This window comes from Oreochromis aureus, linkage group 18, assembly GCF_013358895.1.
Source record: "Oreochromis aureus strain Israel breed Guangdong linkage group 18, ZZ_aureus, whole genome shotgun sequence".
Taxonomy (NCBI): Eukaryota; Metazoa; Chordata; class Actinopteri; order Cichliformes; family Cichlidae; genus Oreochromis; species Oreochromis aureus.
Genome location: NC_052959.1, coordinates 627,095 through 644,048, shown reverse-complemented (window position 1 = coordinate 644,048; position 16,954 = coordinate 627,095). Strand labels below are relative to the sequence as shown.

The 16,954-nt window shown below is 44.9% G+C and overlaps 1 protein-coding gene and 3 non-coding genes across 5 annotated transcripts; 2 read left to right on the top strand and 2 right to left on the bottom strand.

Moving 5' to 3' along the window:
• Window positions 1-3,342: 3,342 nt before the first annotated feature.
• LOC116319970 (phosducin-like) lies at window positions 3,343-15,582 on the bottom strand. Of its 2 annotated transcripts, XM_039602725.1 has the most exons (7): window positions 15,454-15,582; window positions 7,025-7,137; window positions 5,387-5,447; window positions 5,108-5,244; window positions 4,786-5,005; window positions 4,518-4,630; window positions 3,343-3,833 (listed from the first exon to the last, which is right to left on the bottom strand). In XM_039602725.1, the coding sequence occupies exons 3-7, from the start codon at window positions 5,433-5,435 to the stop codon at window positions 3,645-3,647; spliced, it is 708 nt and encodes a 235-aa protein (XP_039458659.1). In that variant the 5' UTR covers window positions 5,436-5,447; window positions 7,025-7,137; window positions 15,454-15,582; the 3' UTR covers window positions 3,343-3,644. The 2 variants fall into 2 exon arrangements, with proteins under 2 accessions (XP_039458659.1, XP_031595318.2); XM_031739458.2 differs by lacking the exon at window positions 7,025-7,137 and having other exon boundaries at window positions 15,454-15,579.
• A 292-nt stretch (window positions 15,583-15,874) lies between these two features.
• Window positions 15,875-15,948, bottom strand: trnan-guu. Its single transcript has one exon. It is a non-coding gene; the product is annotated as a tRNA-Asn (tRNA).
• Window positions 15,949-16,147: 199 nt separating this feature from the next.
• trnak-cuu lies at window positions 16,148-16,220 on the top strand. Its single transcript has one exon. It is a non-coding gene; the product is annotated as a tRNA-Lys (tRNA).
• Window positions 16,221-16,486: 266 nt separating this feature from the next.
• Window positions 16,487-16,558, top strand: trnag-ucc. Its single transcript has one exon. It is a non-coding gene; the product is annotated as a tRNA-Gly (tRNA).
• Window positions 16,559-16,954: the final 396 nt, after the last annotated feature.

The window sequence follows — 16,954 nt, the reverse complement described above, 5'->3', positions numbered from 1 at the left end:
ATTATTGTGGTCAGCACCAGCAGCTAGCAGGCCTTGGTGTTTAAATGATGATCAGTCAGCTGGGGACTGACGTGTGAGAAGACAATGTGCCCCAACCCATTATACCACCACAACCAGCAGCCTGAACTGTTGACACGAGACAGGATGGATCCATGCTTGTTCACACCAAATTCTGACCAGAACATCTGAATGTTGCAGTAGAAATCAAAACTCATTAGACCAGAAAACGTTTTTCCAATCTTATATTTCCCAGGTTTGTTGAGTCTGTAGCCTCAGTTCTGGTCTTAGCTGTGAGTGGTAACGCTTGGAGGGATCATCTATTGCTAAGGCAGCTGCTGAAGTGTAGTAGTTATTTGACTTGCTGTTGCCTTCCTATCACCTCAAAGCAGTCAGGCAATAACAATGACACGTTTATTTCATTTCATTACATGACAGCTCAAAAAAACCTTTGTAGGTTTAGTCAGTTTGAGATAAAGATTTTCTAACCTTATATTTTCTAAGTTACAGAAGCTTTGGTAACCTTATTGATGTGCTTATCTGCTCCTTTTCATCCAATTTTTTAGCAAGGTATTTTTGGCCACAGAAATATGGCTCACTACATATTTTCTCTTTTTTTCTGACCTTTACCTGTAAATTGTTACAGATACATGGTTGTTAGGAAAATCCTAATATATGAGCAGTTTGTGAAATAGTCACACAGCCTGTCTGGCACCAAAAACTGTGCAGTGTTCAAAGTCACCCTTCTCCTTCATGCCTGTATGTCTAAATGCGCGCAGTTCCTGCCATGCTGCAATATAATTAACTGGATATTTGCATTAATCACGAGTCGATGCGTTGATGTTTTATAGCAGGAGGGTATTTTCATAGAAGTTGCCCAATAAATCAAGAAGCTCCACTAAAAACACATCAGTTTAGTAAAAAATGAAACATTTGAGTCAATGCACCCTGTACACCGTCTCATTCTTTTACCCTGTTAAGGTTTATGTAATGGTCCTTCTTCAAAGTACTTTTTTAAAATCCTAATGTGTAATGATGACAGAACAGTTTGAGACAGACTGGTTAATTAAAGAGGATGAAAGCCTCGACTCATCGTCACCACCTCCTGTCTATTATAGTGGAGTCTTTTCAGACATGAAGCACTAGTAATTCACTGTCTTTAGGGGAAAAAACTCTGTCATAGACATGAATTAATTAAAGATTATATTTTGTGACCCAAATGAAGACAAAAGACAAATTTACTTCATTAGTTACACTTTGCTAGTACCAGCTTGAATCTTCTTTTGCCTTCAGAACTGCTTAAATTCTTCGAGACACAGAGGCTCGCAGTGTGAAATAATACAGGGCTCTAGAGTGCAACCAATTTGGTCGCAAATGTGACCAAATTTTTCAGTGGTGCGACTAAAAGAAAATATTTGGTTGCACCGGTGCGACCAACTGTTCGGGTAGCAAAAAAAAAAAAAAAAATCTCTGCAACTCTCCATGTGGTCAACAACAGACACACATTATGCCCCTATTGTGGACTAAACCAATCAGAGATAGTCAGGGGCGGGACCTCTCTGATTGGCCGTGGTCCAGTTGAAAGTGCAGGTGGAAGAGAGAGGTGAGTAGCTTGAATAAAGCGATATCGATTCATTAAATCCTGAATTGACTTTTAAATATAACTGTGTTTTGCCAGAAACGCCAGACTCTCAGGTTAAAGCTCACAAAACTATTTCAACAACCACCAAACTGTAAATGAGAGCAGGCACACGGATTCCACACAAAGACGTAAACACAGACCCGACGCATCAGGATCAGCTTTGTCTTTCTCGGCTTTCTCACCCCATGGCCCGAACACGGACACGCTGTCAGAGCTCAGCGATTCTGATGCGTCGGGTCCGCGCTGTGTTTCTGTCTTTTTGCGCTGATTCTGAGCTGCAGGTTTTGTCTCTCCAACCAAAATTCGCCGAGCCAGCAGCAAAAGAAGCAGCAAACTACGCTTCACATTTGATCAATGTCGTCATGAATTCCCTCTGACTTTTGCTGTTTTGCTTCCACCACTTCATGCACAGCTCTCTCTCTCTCTCTCTCTCTCTCTCTCTCTCTGTACTTCAAAACCAGTTTCCGTCTCAAATCTCTGTTTTCTGCATTATCCATTCGCTTATTACCCACCAGTCTACCATTGTTTACAGCGCTGTCGGCCACTGTCTTTTTCTTCTCTTTTTCTTTTTTTCACTTAAATGACCTTGGACAAGAAAGCCTAATTTCTGCTGTTCAATACTGAAGAAATTTAAACTTTTTAAAATTATGCAAAATTGCAGAATATTGCAGAGTATTTTTAAGGTTATCTGCTATAAAAAGCCAGACCAGGAAAATCTGCTTCATGTTTTTCTGTTTTATTCTCAGTTACTTTGACACAAAGGCATCTGCTGTGATGTTCACAATTCTGATGAAGTCTCACATGTATCAGTACTGATAAATGATCAGAATTATAATATTTCTGACTGTCTGAGGCTAAATTGAATCGAATCAGGACTTTGAGAACCGGAATCAAATGGATTATAGAAATCAGTGATGATACCCAGCCCTAGTGAGCAGCCTAGGACCGACAGAAGTGGATGTAGCTGTGGGTAATGAGGAAAGATGAAAAGAACTATTGATAACTTTTGTGTTAAGGACTGATCCGTCTGAAATTCATAGCCAGCTCTGACACGGTGCCATCAATCTTTGAATGCTGAAAAAACAGCAGTGTATCCAGAAAACACATTATATGCTGCAATAAATGCACTGCCCAAGTGTCCCCTCTCCCCACTGCCTTTCAGCAGCAAACAGGTCGTCAGAGGAGCCAAGATGATGATTAAGTTTAACATTTTCTACAATATTGACAAAGCAATTTAAGCACAAGTTTGTTAGTTAATAATTTAGAAATGAATATTGTCTGTATGGACTTCTCCCCCAAAGAAAGTGCACATGTAAAACTGTGGTGTTAAGCGATGCCGTTGAAAAATTTGAGTGCGCCTAACTTTTGTGCCGGTGCGCCTAAATTTTTAAAGTTAGGCGCACCGGTGCGCCCATGTTAAAAAGTTAGTCTAGAGCCCTGTAATAACTCTACTCAGATCTGTCAAACCAAAAGTAACGAGCCTGTTTTGAAAAAGTGCAGAAATTTGTTTAAAAATGTACGGAGTAAAAGTAAAACGTTGTCAGAAAAATACAGTACAGATGCCTGAGAACTCTCCTTAAGTACATGACAAAGTATTTGTTCCCTCCCACCTCTGCAGTCCATGATGATGTTTCATATACATCACATTAAAATATGAATATTGCTCATTATAAAAAAGACAGACAGACACCGACAGGAAGAACTGTGATGAAGACATCTTTTATTGGAGAGTTATGACATCACCGCTAAGCAGTATTTCAGCACAGACCTCCTCACCGTCTGTGGTTTACTTCTAACAGTCTCTAAATAGATTCAGCATTTGAGCTGCTAGATGTTTATCTGTATGCACAGTTTTGTGCTTTTTTTAAACTCGTGTTTATATCCCAGCTGCTGTTCTTCCACTCCTTTTCCTCAGCTCTCCTTTTTATTTGCCCCTTACTGTCAGATCCTTCCCCCCCTGTTTTCTACTTGTATTTGCTCCCCTCCAGTGCACTGCATAATTGCTCTATTCCACTTCCCCCCCCTCATCCTCATCAGCAGCACACGCTTCAAATTCCTTCTCGGGTAAGAGGCCATATTCATTGAGAAAAGCCTCAACATCCGTTGCAAAGAACTCTTCATTGAAGTGTTTGGTCACAGCCAGGAAGTTACCCAGTAACTCACCAGCCTTGTACACCAACAGGGTAGGAAGAACCTGGAAGAACAGCAACAAAACTCCAAATGAGCTTGTAGTCATTATAATTGGAAGTGCTAGGTGTAACTCCCAGCCACAGGAATATTTCCTGGACAAGAAACCTTTAAAAGAATGTTTTCAGTATAGGGAACAGGATCGAAATAAGAACCCAGGGAAATCCCTGGTTTTCTTGGAAAAGAAATACAGGGATTGAGTTGTCCCCTTGTCCTCATTTTTATAGATCAAGGCCAGAGTAACCCAAGCTTGTTCATTAAGGTATTTGTCACATAGATATAAAATAAGCTCATAGATTAAGCGGGTGTTAACCACAGGGTGCTTCGTTTATGTAAAAATGTAGTTTGTTGTTGTTTTGGTTTACGTGCTGAAATTTTTTATGTGTGTTTATGTGTAGACTTGTATATAGTTAAACACGTGTGGATCATATAATGTCAAATTCTGAATATTGATTTGTAAATAAGGAACAGAACAAGTGTAAACTTTTCAAGCACACACACTGTGTAGACATATACATGAAAACTAGATGGGTTTTTGGTTTTTTTCTTCTTTTCTCTTATTTCAGTTATATTTGCATGTTCAAAATAAAATTCTATCTATACCCAAAACAAAATTTTGTACTACACGTTCTGGAGATGAAAGTGTATTTAAAAGTCTAATTCTTCATCAGTAAGCCAACAGTGCACTAACCTCAGAGGAGAAGCGTTCAGCAGCACCAGTGGCCACGGCATCAATACGACAAAATTTAACACTGGGGTATTCAGTAGCCAAACAGTCCAGGCATGAGTTCAGCTCTTCACAGCCTGACAAAGCACAGAGAAGCCACAACCTTTAGCAAACAACACTGTGTCCAGTACATGGCTGTTTGGGGAACATCTATTTATTGTTCAGGTAAACTGAAGTTTGAATTTTCGTGTTGAGACAACACTTGAATATGCACCCCCCTCAAACACCTGACCTTTGACACCATGCTGGTAGATGTGGACCACCACCAGGGTCAACCGGTGTTCCTTCTCTATGACTTCAAGGAATGCTTCTCCGCTCTCAAGTTCATGGACTGATTCAAACTTGGGACCAAAGCTCAGGCGCTCGTGCATTTCCTGCATACACTGTTTTCTGTAGCGTTTTAGGCAGCGTTCATCCTCATCTTGGATCAACTCATACTCCTGAACACTCATCTACAGTTGAGAAAACATATGTTACTGCTGCACTTGTCTTTACACTTGCATGCCTTTCTGTGTCATTAGTATGATTCTATTGTTCCAGATGTTTCCATTCACCTTTCTGTTGAGTCTCTCCTTGTCATCATCTCGAGGACTGGACATTTGTCTGAGCAGCTCTCTCTTGTTCTGAGGGACGGTCTGATCCACACTGTCCAACTTAAACCTTCGCCAGTCATTAATGACACCTTTGGGACCTGGAGACACACAAACAAGTGTAACAAAGCCACGTGTTTTCATGAATGCAAAACGCCACGGGTCATCGACCATGAGTCAAAACAGCATCGAAGTTTTGCATCCAGTTGTAATGGACTATTGCATCTTTGTGACGTCTCTGACCTGTGTGATTGGCGGGCACTTCGTCCTCTTCTTGAGTAGTGGCAGACATCCTTCGGGAAGCCTGCGACACACAGAGTAGATAACAGTGTTTTTGCTACTTGAACAATATTTTCTTTAGCTTAAATAAGCTTGTGTAATTTTGGCTTGATGTCACAACTAATCGACATCGTGACAGCTCCACATCTGAATATCTGCAGCATGATTCATGCATTTAGGCACACAGTTGTCACAAACATTTAGTTTAAACTAGGCTGAAGATTACTTATCAGATTAAGATGAGATTACCAGGAGTCTGACACTCACACTTAGGACAGCTTATATAGATATATGTGACTGAGATATGACATCATTTGTGAGGTAAAACCAATAAAATTTAATGAAAGCTAAACAAGACAATGAAGTTTTATTTTATTTATTATTTATAATAAATATTATTTATATATTTATTTTATTGGTATGACCCTGAAAATGCAAAATCCTCTCGTGACCGTTTTTACAATGGGAAAGATTTTTTTTCCTACTTAACTATGATCTAAATGCCAACATTGTAACTGATTAAAAAGAAGCTGATGGACTCACCATGATTGTGTTATTTATCTGTTTTATGGATCATTACTCAAACATTTGTGTATGCTTTTCAAAAACACAAAAACGTTGGAGTTCTTTCTGTACTCCCAGTACAAAGCCATTTGTTACATTACGTAACTTGTAATTAACAACACTGCATCTTTCAAATGTCCACATGTCTGTATAAATCCCAATTTGAATAAGGAGGACATACACGATGTCTTTCTTTTAGTAACATATTCAAGTATCACCACAGAGCTGACAGCAAAGTTTAAACAAAACAGCCACAGAAAAATGACCTGGCTACATTGATGTTGCTGGGTGGGATGAGCTTCACTGTCACAATCTTACACCTGCTTGTAAAAAATTATAAAAGACTGTGTATATCATTGCTCTCCAAAAGTTTTGCCATTGCTCTAATGTTTATCTTATTTTGCCTCCCACATGAACTGAGACCAGGCAATTGTGCATAAAAAGACATGCTGGAAAATGTTGTATTTATTTCTTTATTTGCTATCCATCCGTCAACTGTGATCACTAAATATTCCAGATATATTGCTTCATACAGCAGTACATGTCACACTGAAAGCTGCTGAGACAGCTGGGCGGTCGATGACAACAGAGTACTAAGCAAAGCTACGTCAGTCATATAACTGATGAAGCCCATTAGGCTGAGGCAGCTCATTCGTTCAGGTTGTCAAAGCTTTCATTTCTTCCTTCACTGGTTTTAATGAACTCACATTCAGTTAAAGAAGTGAACTTTAACTGTAGAGTGCGATGCTTTTTAACATGACATGGCTTGAAAAGTAAGTAAGAAAACACATAAGAATGGATTTAACAAAATGAAGAAATGCAGAAGCATACCTAAACAGATTTATATGCAACAATATGTTTGTGGAACACCAAACAAACACAAAGTAACTGAGTGTTAACCACATCTGCCGAACAATTACTCAGTCTGTGTCAAAGGCTAGACTTACAACAGCAGCCTTAACAATCACTGTTTTCGATGCAAAAATAAATATTTGCACCAATGCATGCTTTCTAAAGGAATAAATGACCAGCTCTTACCTTTGTCTGTTGAGTAAGAACTGGTTTTAAAAGCCAGTCAGTCAATCTTGTGATTCACTGATAGTGTGAGATCTGGCTGAGAGCGAGGAGTGCAGGCTTAGAAAAGGGTGGAGCTAGAGCAGAGGGAATAAGCTTAATCTTCACAGTCGTCATAATCATTGTCACCATAATGTTGTGTTGTTTAATATGATTAGGTGCAATACCTGGCTCAGTGTTATGGACTGAGGAGGCCAAAGTGAACACAGCATTTTTTACATGTTTTACATGTGGAAAACAAAACAAGTAGTGGTCTGTTGCTTTGGTTACTGAGTGAAATATGGTCATTATCTAGCCAATGAGTTTATTTCTTCAGTTTACTTTTTATGGTTTGTTTTGGACATCGCAATTTAACTGTGGCAGTGTGTGCTCCACTTATGTTTTATTTTAGTATCTAGAAGCCTGGAACACAAAATGTTAAAATAGAAACTTTTTTTTAATACAGAGAAAACCTCAGCAATCAGACAACAACCAGACAACCCCCATTGAGTAAGCACTTGGCAAGAGCGGAAAGGAAAAACTCCTTTTCAACAGGAAGAAACCTCCGGAACCGGGCTCAGGGAGGGGCGGCCATCTGCCGCAACTGGTTCTGGGTGGTGGAGGGAAGACAGGGTAGAAGACACAGTGTAGAAGAGAGCCAGAGATTAATGATAAGTAATGATTAAATCCAGACTGGTGTATAAACAGATGGTGAGTGAAAAAGGTGAGTGAAGAAGAAATAGTCAGTGCAGCCTTTGTTAGAGCATTATCTCTGGGATGCCGGGGGTGAAAACCCCCCATGGACAAGGACGCCGGTCAGAGAGTAGGGCACAGAGAGTTTGTTCCATCGATACTTGAATCAATACAGCAGTAGTAGTACAGCTATACTCAGCGTATGGTAGGGTGAGCAACCGTCCTCTTTTCCCCGGACATGTCCTCTTTTCACGTTCTGTCCGGGGGGATTTTCGAGACTGATAAAAATGTCCGGGTTTTCCTATATTTGGACAGAGGACGCACGTGTGTGAGACGTCATCCCCAAACTGCTGCTTTGTGAGCGCTTGTTCTGCGCTCACAGACCGGACAGACAGCGCGCAGCAACGCGCCTAATGATGCTTAAAAGATCCCAAAGCGCAAGTGCATCATTCAGACGAACTGCAAAAGAAATTTCCCTCGTACCGACCATAGCGGGACTGGCCATCGGGCATACCGGGCATTGGTGATTTTTTGTTTTTATGGGCCGATGGGGTTTTTTGTAGCGGTATAAACAATGAAAGGTGGTGGATTGGCCATATGCTGGCCGATGTGTAAGAATAACTCAGTTGTTTGGTGGTGGCTATGGCGGAGCTTCCACAGAGGCCAGCAGGTGGATGAGGGAAAGGGGAGGCAGGAGGAGGAGAGACCCGAGGCGGCCGCCAGTCCGAGTGTCAGGTGAACTGAACTTCAGGTAAGAAGTTATGACCTGCAGTCTATCTGGGTCAGATATAAACCAAGTTTAGGTGGAGTTTATTTTCGTTGTGCTGACTTTTTACAGTCAGTTACAATAACTGTCCACCAGTTCAGAAGTTTTGGCGCGAGATATGTGAAGACTTATCAAAGTGTCTGAAATGTAACATTCCAATTTCCCCTTTAGTGTGTTTGTTGGGCAGCTTAGATAATGTCACTACAGAAAAGAATATAGCCCATATGGTTTTCACTGCCCTATGCATAGCCAAGAAAACAGTCCTCATGAACTGGAAAAATAAAAATAATCTTAATTCTAACCAATATAGAAATTATCTATTAGATTACATTAGTCTTGATACAGCCTCTGCCACCACATCAGATCAATTGCTCTGGGCTCCTTTGATCAGCTCCATCACCTAGTGGGGTGGGGGTCTTAGTTTGGTCCCACCTTCACTGTTGTGATAGGTGTGGGGGGGTAGGGACAGGCTTAGGGCATCAGGGGTTCCCCAGGAGCATCTTCCTTGGGGGCTCAACCCGGGTAGCGGTCATGGCCAATTAGGGGCTCTGTTGGCTCTTAGGTGACGGTTTCCTCGTGGCTGCGTGCAGCAGGGCTAGGGAGGGTCTGTGCTGACGGACGTGGGTTACTGACCTGGTAGCCTGGCTGCCCCTGGGTGGGTCCGGGATGGGCGTGAGGTTCTGGGGCACTCCGTCTGGGCTGGGGCCCTGGCCAAGCCTCAGGGGCTTGGGTCCTGGTTGGTGTGTTGCCGGGGTTGTGGGCGGGTGGGTGTATGGGGGCCCAGTCCTGGCGCAGGGTGCCGCCTGTGCATCGAACCACTTGGGGGGCTCTTCAACTGGTGGGGGAGGTTGTCAAATCCTGCAGGAGATTTCCTCTCTTCAGGAACTCTCTCTGCAGGAGGGGGAGATACAGGAGAGGTGGAGGAAGATCTCAGCCTGGGCGTCTATTGTCTTGTGTAGTCTGGAAGATGAGTGGATGATGGGGTGGGTGCAGTTTTCTCTGTGGTGGGGTCAGGTGGACTGTCCCGGGCTCTGTGGGGCCGGGAGGCGTTGCTGCACTGGGCCCCGGTCCAGATGGGCCTGGGCCCCCCTTTCCCTGGCGGGTTGCAGAGTATGGGGGTGCCTACTGGGGTCAGCGGGGGAGCTGGCCCCAGGGAGGGGTCACTTGCCCCTCCCTTCCTTCCCTCCCCATCTCCAGCTGCCTCCCTCTTCCCACTCCACCACAATCACCCACACATGCAGGGCCTTGGGGTAGGGGTGTGTCACCAGGGTGCAGAGGAGACATCCCCCCCCTCTGTCCCCTTCTGGCTGCCTCCGCCTCAATTTTATCCCACAACTTAGACATTCACATTACTCACACTCTCATTACACATAATATAGGATCTTGGGGGTGGGCACGCTACACGGATTCCAAATTACCATCAGGGTGTACACCTCACCCCTGGCGTCGTTGCCCACCTCTCAATTTTAAATACACGTAGACATTGAGGGCTAGCAGGAGGGGCTATGTGCTTACCTGCTGCTCTGGCAGGTAGCTCCATGCCCTCCTGGGTTTTAAATGCACCTTAGAACACACATACATCAACACTACATATGAGCGGGTGGAGGGAGGTTTGGAGTCTTCCTACACCCCCGTTCTCTGCGGCCTGCTGGAGCGGGGGCTAGGAGGAGGAGTTGGCCGTCCGACTGGGGTCTGGAATGTGGGGCCTCCCTGCTGCTGCGGAGTCGGGCAGTCTGCTTCTCCCCACCGCAGGGAAAAGGGTAACACCACCTGGGTCTGGGCGCAGTTTCCCCTCCAGGGCAAGGGTACCCAGACCCGGGGCTTAGAGTACGCTTGGGGAGAGTGATTGTGTGTACAGTGTCTCTCTATGTCTGTCTCCACGTTGGGTGAGTGTTGAGTAATTGTATATGAGAGCATGAGGGTGGGAATGGATGTTTTTATCTGTGTGTGCCTGTATGTCTGTGTCTATATGTCAGGTTGGGTATCAGACGCCACCTCTCTGGGGACATCTCAGGCCCTCCAAGGTTTGAGGCCCATCTCCCCACCACTTCCCCTGCCGGTGGCAGACGCCCTCAGACATCGGTGCGTTGGTGGTTCTTTGTGTCCGGGTGGGCGCCCAGGTACCCACCAGCTCACTCCTTGGCGGCTGCTTATCGGGGCCTGGAGCCTGGGGCTCGCTCGGGCCACTTCGAGGCGGGTGCCCTCGGCCTCGGCCCGGGGCTCGGTCACTCAGGCACAGCTGGCTGCCGGCGGAGCTCACGGGCACGCCACTGCAACCCCCTGGCTTCTGCTCGCGGCTGCTGAGTGACCCCTCATCTGGGACTCTCCTCAGCTCTTTCTGGGATAGCATGCGCTGCTGCCCTCTGTTGGTCTTCCTTGGTCTCTTGTGTTCTGGGGGCCTCTGGATGTCTGGAGTTTTGATCTCCTCCATACCTGCTTCATGCCCTGGAGGACGGGGCAGTGGCCCCACACCCTCTAGCAGATCATTACATGAAGGAACCTTTTAAAAACAAGCGCTTCATGCTCACAGGTGTACACACAGGTGATCACACACACAAACTACACCCTTTTTGGCTCCTACCTCAAAGCACACTGTGCGCTGTCGATCTCACGTGCTGCACAATAATGTCTAACATTTAGTATTTACTGTCATATTCCCATAGATCATTGTGATGTTGTTTATTACTCTCGTTTTCTTCTGCTTGCTTTCTTTTTTCTTTCTCAACAGGTGATCCAGGTGATCGATATATGTATTTTTTTGTCTGCTTATTCTGTTGGTTTTTGGTTTTTGCCCTTTTTCCCCGTCCCTCTTCTCAGCTGTTTTTCTTTCCCTCTTTCTTTCTCCCCTTTCCTTCCCCCAGTCAAGTCTGTCCCGTATTCAGCAAGTGAAAATAAAATAAACAATAAAAGGTGAATCAAATGGACCATTACGGCAAGGCTGGGATGATCCATTTGGTAAAGTAAATCCGTTGGGCATCTTTCTTCGCCTTTAGACAATAATTCTGATGGCAAAAGAACCAAACGGGACAGGTTAAAAAAAAAAAAACAACAAAAAAAAACAAAACAATAACTCTTACTGTGTACTAGCTAGCATGACAGAGTTTCTACACAGTTGGGTGGGTGCTGTGATGTTACTGATGGTGAAGGAGCCTTCCTCTCTTCAGGAACTCTCTCTGCAGGAGGGGGAGATATAGGAGAGGTGGAGGGAGATCTCAGCCTGGGCGTCTATTGTCTTGTGTAGTCTGGAAGATGAGTGGATGATGGGGTGGGTGCAGTTTTCTCTGTGGTGGGGTCAGGTGGACTGTCCCGGGCTCTGTGGGGCAGGCGGCGCTGCTGCACTGGGCCCCGGTCTGGATGGGCCTGGGCCCCCTTCCCTGGCGGGTTGCAGAGTATGGGGTGCCTACTGGGGTCAGCGGGGAGCTGACCCCAGGAGGGGTCACTGCCCTCCTTCCTTCCCCCCATCTCCAGCTGCCTCCCTCTTCCCGCTCAACCACAATCACCCACACATGCAGGGCCTTGGGGTAAAGGTGTGTCACCAGGGTGCAGGGGAGGCATCCCCCCCTCTGTCCCCTTCTGGCTGCCTGTGCCTCAATTTTATCCCACAACTTAGACATTCACATTACTCACACTCTCATTACACATAATATAGGATCTTGGGGGTGGGCACGCTACACGGACTCCAAATTACCATCAGGGCGTACACCTTACCCCTGGCGTCGTTGCCCACCTCTCAATTTTAAATACACGTAGACATTGAGGGCTAGCAGGAGGGGCTATACGCTTACCTGCTGCTCTGGCAGGTAGCTCCATGCCCTCCTGGGTTTTAAATGCACCTTAGAACACACATACATCAACACTACATATGAGCGGGTGGAGGGAGGTTTGAGTCTTCCCACACCCTGTTCTCTCTGCGGCCTGCTGGAGCGGGGGGGCTAGGAGGAGGAGTTGGCCGTCCGACTGGGGTCTGGTGTATGGGGCCTCCCTGCTGCTACGGAGTCGGGGCGGTCTGCTTCTCCCCACCGCAGGGAAAAGGGTAACACCACCTGGGTCTGGGCGCAGTTTCCCCCTCCAGGGGCAAGGGTACCCAGACCCGGGGCTTAGAGTACGCTTGGGGAGTGTGATTGTGTGTACAGCGTCTCTTTATGTCTGTCTCCACGTTGGGTGAGTGTTGAGAGCATGAGGGTGGGAATGGATGTTTGTATCTGTGTGTGCCTGTATGTCTGTGTCTATATGTCAGGTTGGGTATCAGACGCCACCTCTCTGGGGACATCTCAGGCACTCCAAGGTTTGGAGGCCCATCTCCCCCCACCACTTCCCCTGCCGGTGGCGGACGCCCTCAGACATCGGTGCGTTTGTGGTTCTGTGTGTCCGGGGGTGGGCGCCCAGGTACCCACTGGCTCACTCCTTGGCGGCTGCTTATCGGGGCCTGGAGCCTGGGGCTCGCTCGGGCCACTTCGGGGATGGGGTGCCCTCGGCCTCGGCCCGGGCTCGGTCACTCAGGCACAGCTGGCTGCCGGCGGAGCTCACGGGCACGTCACTGCAACCCCCTGGCTTCTGCTCGCGCGCTGCTGAGTGACCCCTCATCTGGGACTCTCCTCAGCTCTTTCTGGGATAGTGCGCTGCTGCCCTCTGTTGGTCTTCCTTGGTCTCTTGTGCTCTGAGGGCCTCTGGATGTCTGGAGTCTTCATCTCCTCCATACCTGCTTCATGCCCTGGAGGACGGGGCAGTGGCCCCCCACACCCTCTAGCAGATCATTACATGAAGGAACCTTTTAAAAACAAGCGCGTTCATGCTCACAGGTGTACACACGGGTGCTCACACACACAAACTACACCCTTTTTGGCTCCTACCTCAAAGCACACTGTGCGCTGTCGATCTCACGTGCTGCACCATAATGTTTAATATTTAGTATTTACTGTCATATTCCCATAGATCATTGTGATCTTGTTTATTACTCTTGTCTTCTTCTGCTTGCTTTCTTTTTTCTTTCTCAACAGGTGATCCAGGTGATCGATATGTATTTTTTTTTGTCTGCTTATTCTGTTGGTTTTGTTTTTTTGCCTTTTTCCCCGTCCCTCTTCTCAGGTTTTTTTTTTTTTTTTTCTTTCCTCTTTCTTTCTCCCTTTCTTTCCTCCAGTCAAGTCTGTCCCGTATTCAGCAAGTGAAAATAAAATAAACAATAAAGGTGAATCAAATGGACCATTACGGCAAGGCTGGGATGGTCCATTTGATAAAAGTAAATCCGTTGGGCATCTTTCTTCGCCTTTTAGACAATAATTCTGATGGCAAAAGAACCAAACGGGACAGGTTAACAAAAAAAAAAAAAAAAAAAAAAAAAAGAACTTCAGGTAAGAAGTTATGACCTGCAGTCTGTCTGGGTCAGATATAAACCAAGTTTAGGTGGAGTTTATTTTCATTGTGCTGACTTTTTACAGTCATTTACAATAACTCGTACTGCGTGCTAGCTAGCATGACGGAGTTTCTACACAGCTGGGTGGGTGCTGTGATGTTACTGATGGTGAACTTTACTTTATTCATAAGGTTAGTTAGTAGAGTTGCCAACCGTCCCGTAAAAAACTGAATCGTCCCGTATTCAGAGAAAATATTACACGTTTCGTATTGAGCTGAGAAGAAACACAGTTTGTCCCGAACTTCAGCTAGAATGAAAAAGACACAAAGCTGGAGTTATTCTGTGTCTTTGCTGCACAGCTGCCTCTTCTTCTCTCATTCTCTCCCCTCTCTCTCCTGTTGCTACTTCAATCATGAAACTGATCAATGATCAGCTGATCGGCTTTTCTCTCTTGTTTGTTTATCGCCCACTTTGCGCCAGAAAGAGGAAACCAGCGGATGTCGCGCTAAACAACAGCAGCATGTTTAAGCTTGATCAGCTGTTGTTAGAATTTATTTAATATTAATTTCTAGTATCAGCTGATGTTTGCTGGAGCCACAGCTGTAAAAGCTGCTGGTCATGATATCAGTTTGGTTATCTGGTGAGAGGGAAACATGCAGATGAAACCAGGAGATGTCCTTACTGAATCATCAGAGCTGAACAGGTGATGGAGAAACAGGTTTACCTTTTAGGTGACATGAATGAGTTGAAGTTATGAGCTGTTTCTGAGAGACAAATAACACCAGGATCCTTTTCTAAGTAGCTGACAGCTGGTAACTGTGCAGGGGCGGGTCTAGCAAAGTGTTGCCAGGGGGTCAGGTAGGGCATTAACAGAGAAAGGGGGGCACAAAGAAATACTTTTCTTTCTTATTCTCATTTAAAATATCTGGCTTTTATTAAACAATTATCTGAATCTTACAACCAAAGTTTTCATCTGATGTAAAATGTATAGAAATCATACATATACCAACAAGACAGTGTACATCACTGTCACAACAGCGTTTGTTTTCATTCAGGCTTTAACGATTTCCCTATAATACCTGGTGGGCCGGTCTCTAGTCAAAATGCCCGGGACGATTTTATGTTTCTTTAAGCAAGTTCTTCATGACTGAGACAAGTGTCCTCTTTTTTGGAAATCAAAATATGGTCACCCTAGTGTATGGGGGTGTAAATGTGTGGTTCTAAATAACAAGAAAACAGAGGGGAGGATAACAATTATTACATGACAAATATAACCATCATTACTCGTCAGCATCATACGCCAATAATCAGTTACACCATAAATAATCAACTAAATGCTCTGGCTGACTGAAATCTCACAGTGCCATTTTAAACAGGACGCTCAACAGTTCTGGGTCTTTTTTTGTTACATAATGTACGAAATGTTTTGAGTTTTGAGTCAAAGGTCTTGACTGCAAACAGGCCAGAAGCCCTGCTGCTGTAATAGTTGTACATCTGAATTCTGTCAAGGTGGAAAACGTTTGGTTGTCTACAAAAGATACTTCTTTGAAATCTATCTCGTATCATCAGTGCAACTGGACTAAAGGTCCCGGCAGCTCTACTCACCTACTGTGAGCTGTGTATCAGAAGTCAAGCCATTCTTTTCCATTCCACACACTTCAGTAAGTGAAATTGAAAAAATGCTCTCTCTTGCAAATTTTCTGTGCCACTGTTGAAAGCTGAACCTGCTTCTCATCTTTGTGGTTGTCACCGGTGTTTTGCCCTGCCCAATGCAACATCCAACCCAAGGGTGGGGCACTCCAGATTTTAGATCTCGCCCTGTGTCAACACACCTGAATCAAATGATTAATTTATTACCAGGTCTCTGGAGAACTTCAAGACACGTTAAGGAGGTCATTTAGCCATTTGAATCAGCTGTGTTGGATCAGGGACACGTCTAAACCCTGCAGGACACAGGCCCTCGAAGCCTGGAGTTCAACACCTGTGGAATAGAGGTTGTTTATTTAAAAATGATGACAAAAAGTGCCGTCCCTGGGTGGGCTCGAACCACCAACCTTTCGGTTAACAGCCGAACGCGCTAACCGATTGCGCCACAGAGACACACCAGCCCATGAGCCCTTCAAGGAAAAAAAAGGCGTATATTTTGATGTAAAAAATCTTGTCTTTTTCTTAGTCCGCTAACATTTCCGTTTACAATGATGAACACTTAAAGTATTGTTGGACACACATGCAACAATAAACAATGCCAGCAGCTCCTACTGCACCCTCAACTAAAATTAGTTTTTCACTGCTTCCAGTCGCCCGGCTAGCTCAGTCGGTAGAGCATGAGACTCTTAATCTCAGGGTCGTGGGTTCGAGCCCCACGTTGGGCGCACAGCTTTTGTGTTTCGTCTTTCCATAAAGCAAAAAAAGGCCATAAATATTTAGCCGTTTTAAACCTTTTGCACATTGGGAAAGTGGCAGAAAGTTTTTAATTTAAAAAACAAAAAACAGAACACCTAAGCAATTAACCACTGCTTCCGGAACCTTTCGCGTGGTAGGCGAACGTAATAACCTCTACATTACGGAGACGCTGGTGTCAATGTCAAGTTAAATGACCGAAACACCAGTTTAGTAGACCGTCGGTCAACTTGCACCTGCGTTGGTGGTATAGTGGTTAGCATAGCTGCCTTCCAAGCAGTTGACCCGGGTTCGATTCCCGGCCAACGCAAGCTTTTCGTGAACGATTTCATCCCCCAAGGACGGCATTTTACAACCAAATGTAAATCTACTGTTCTACAGGTAAAGAAAAGATCACCCCAAATATGGCTCTTTAGCTTTGACCTTTTTCCCTTTCTTCCTACAAAGATCTTATCAAATTATTTTCTCTTTTTAAGAAATGTTTAAAAAAAACACAATGCTGTTTTAACGGGTTTAGGGCTAAAATGGGTATGTGTATGGTGTGACCTGGCTTAATGTATGCTCAATAATTCAGGCCAATAAATCCCCAGAAACTCAATTCTATTCATCTGTACACGGTTTGACACGCACACACACGCACACACACGCACACATATGGCCGTTTATCAATGCCCAAGTACGCGAGTACGTACTCGCGTGCTCGGTG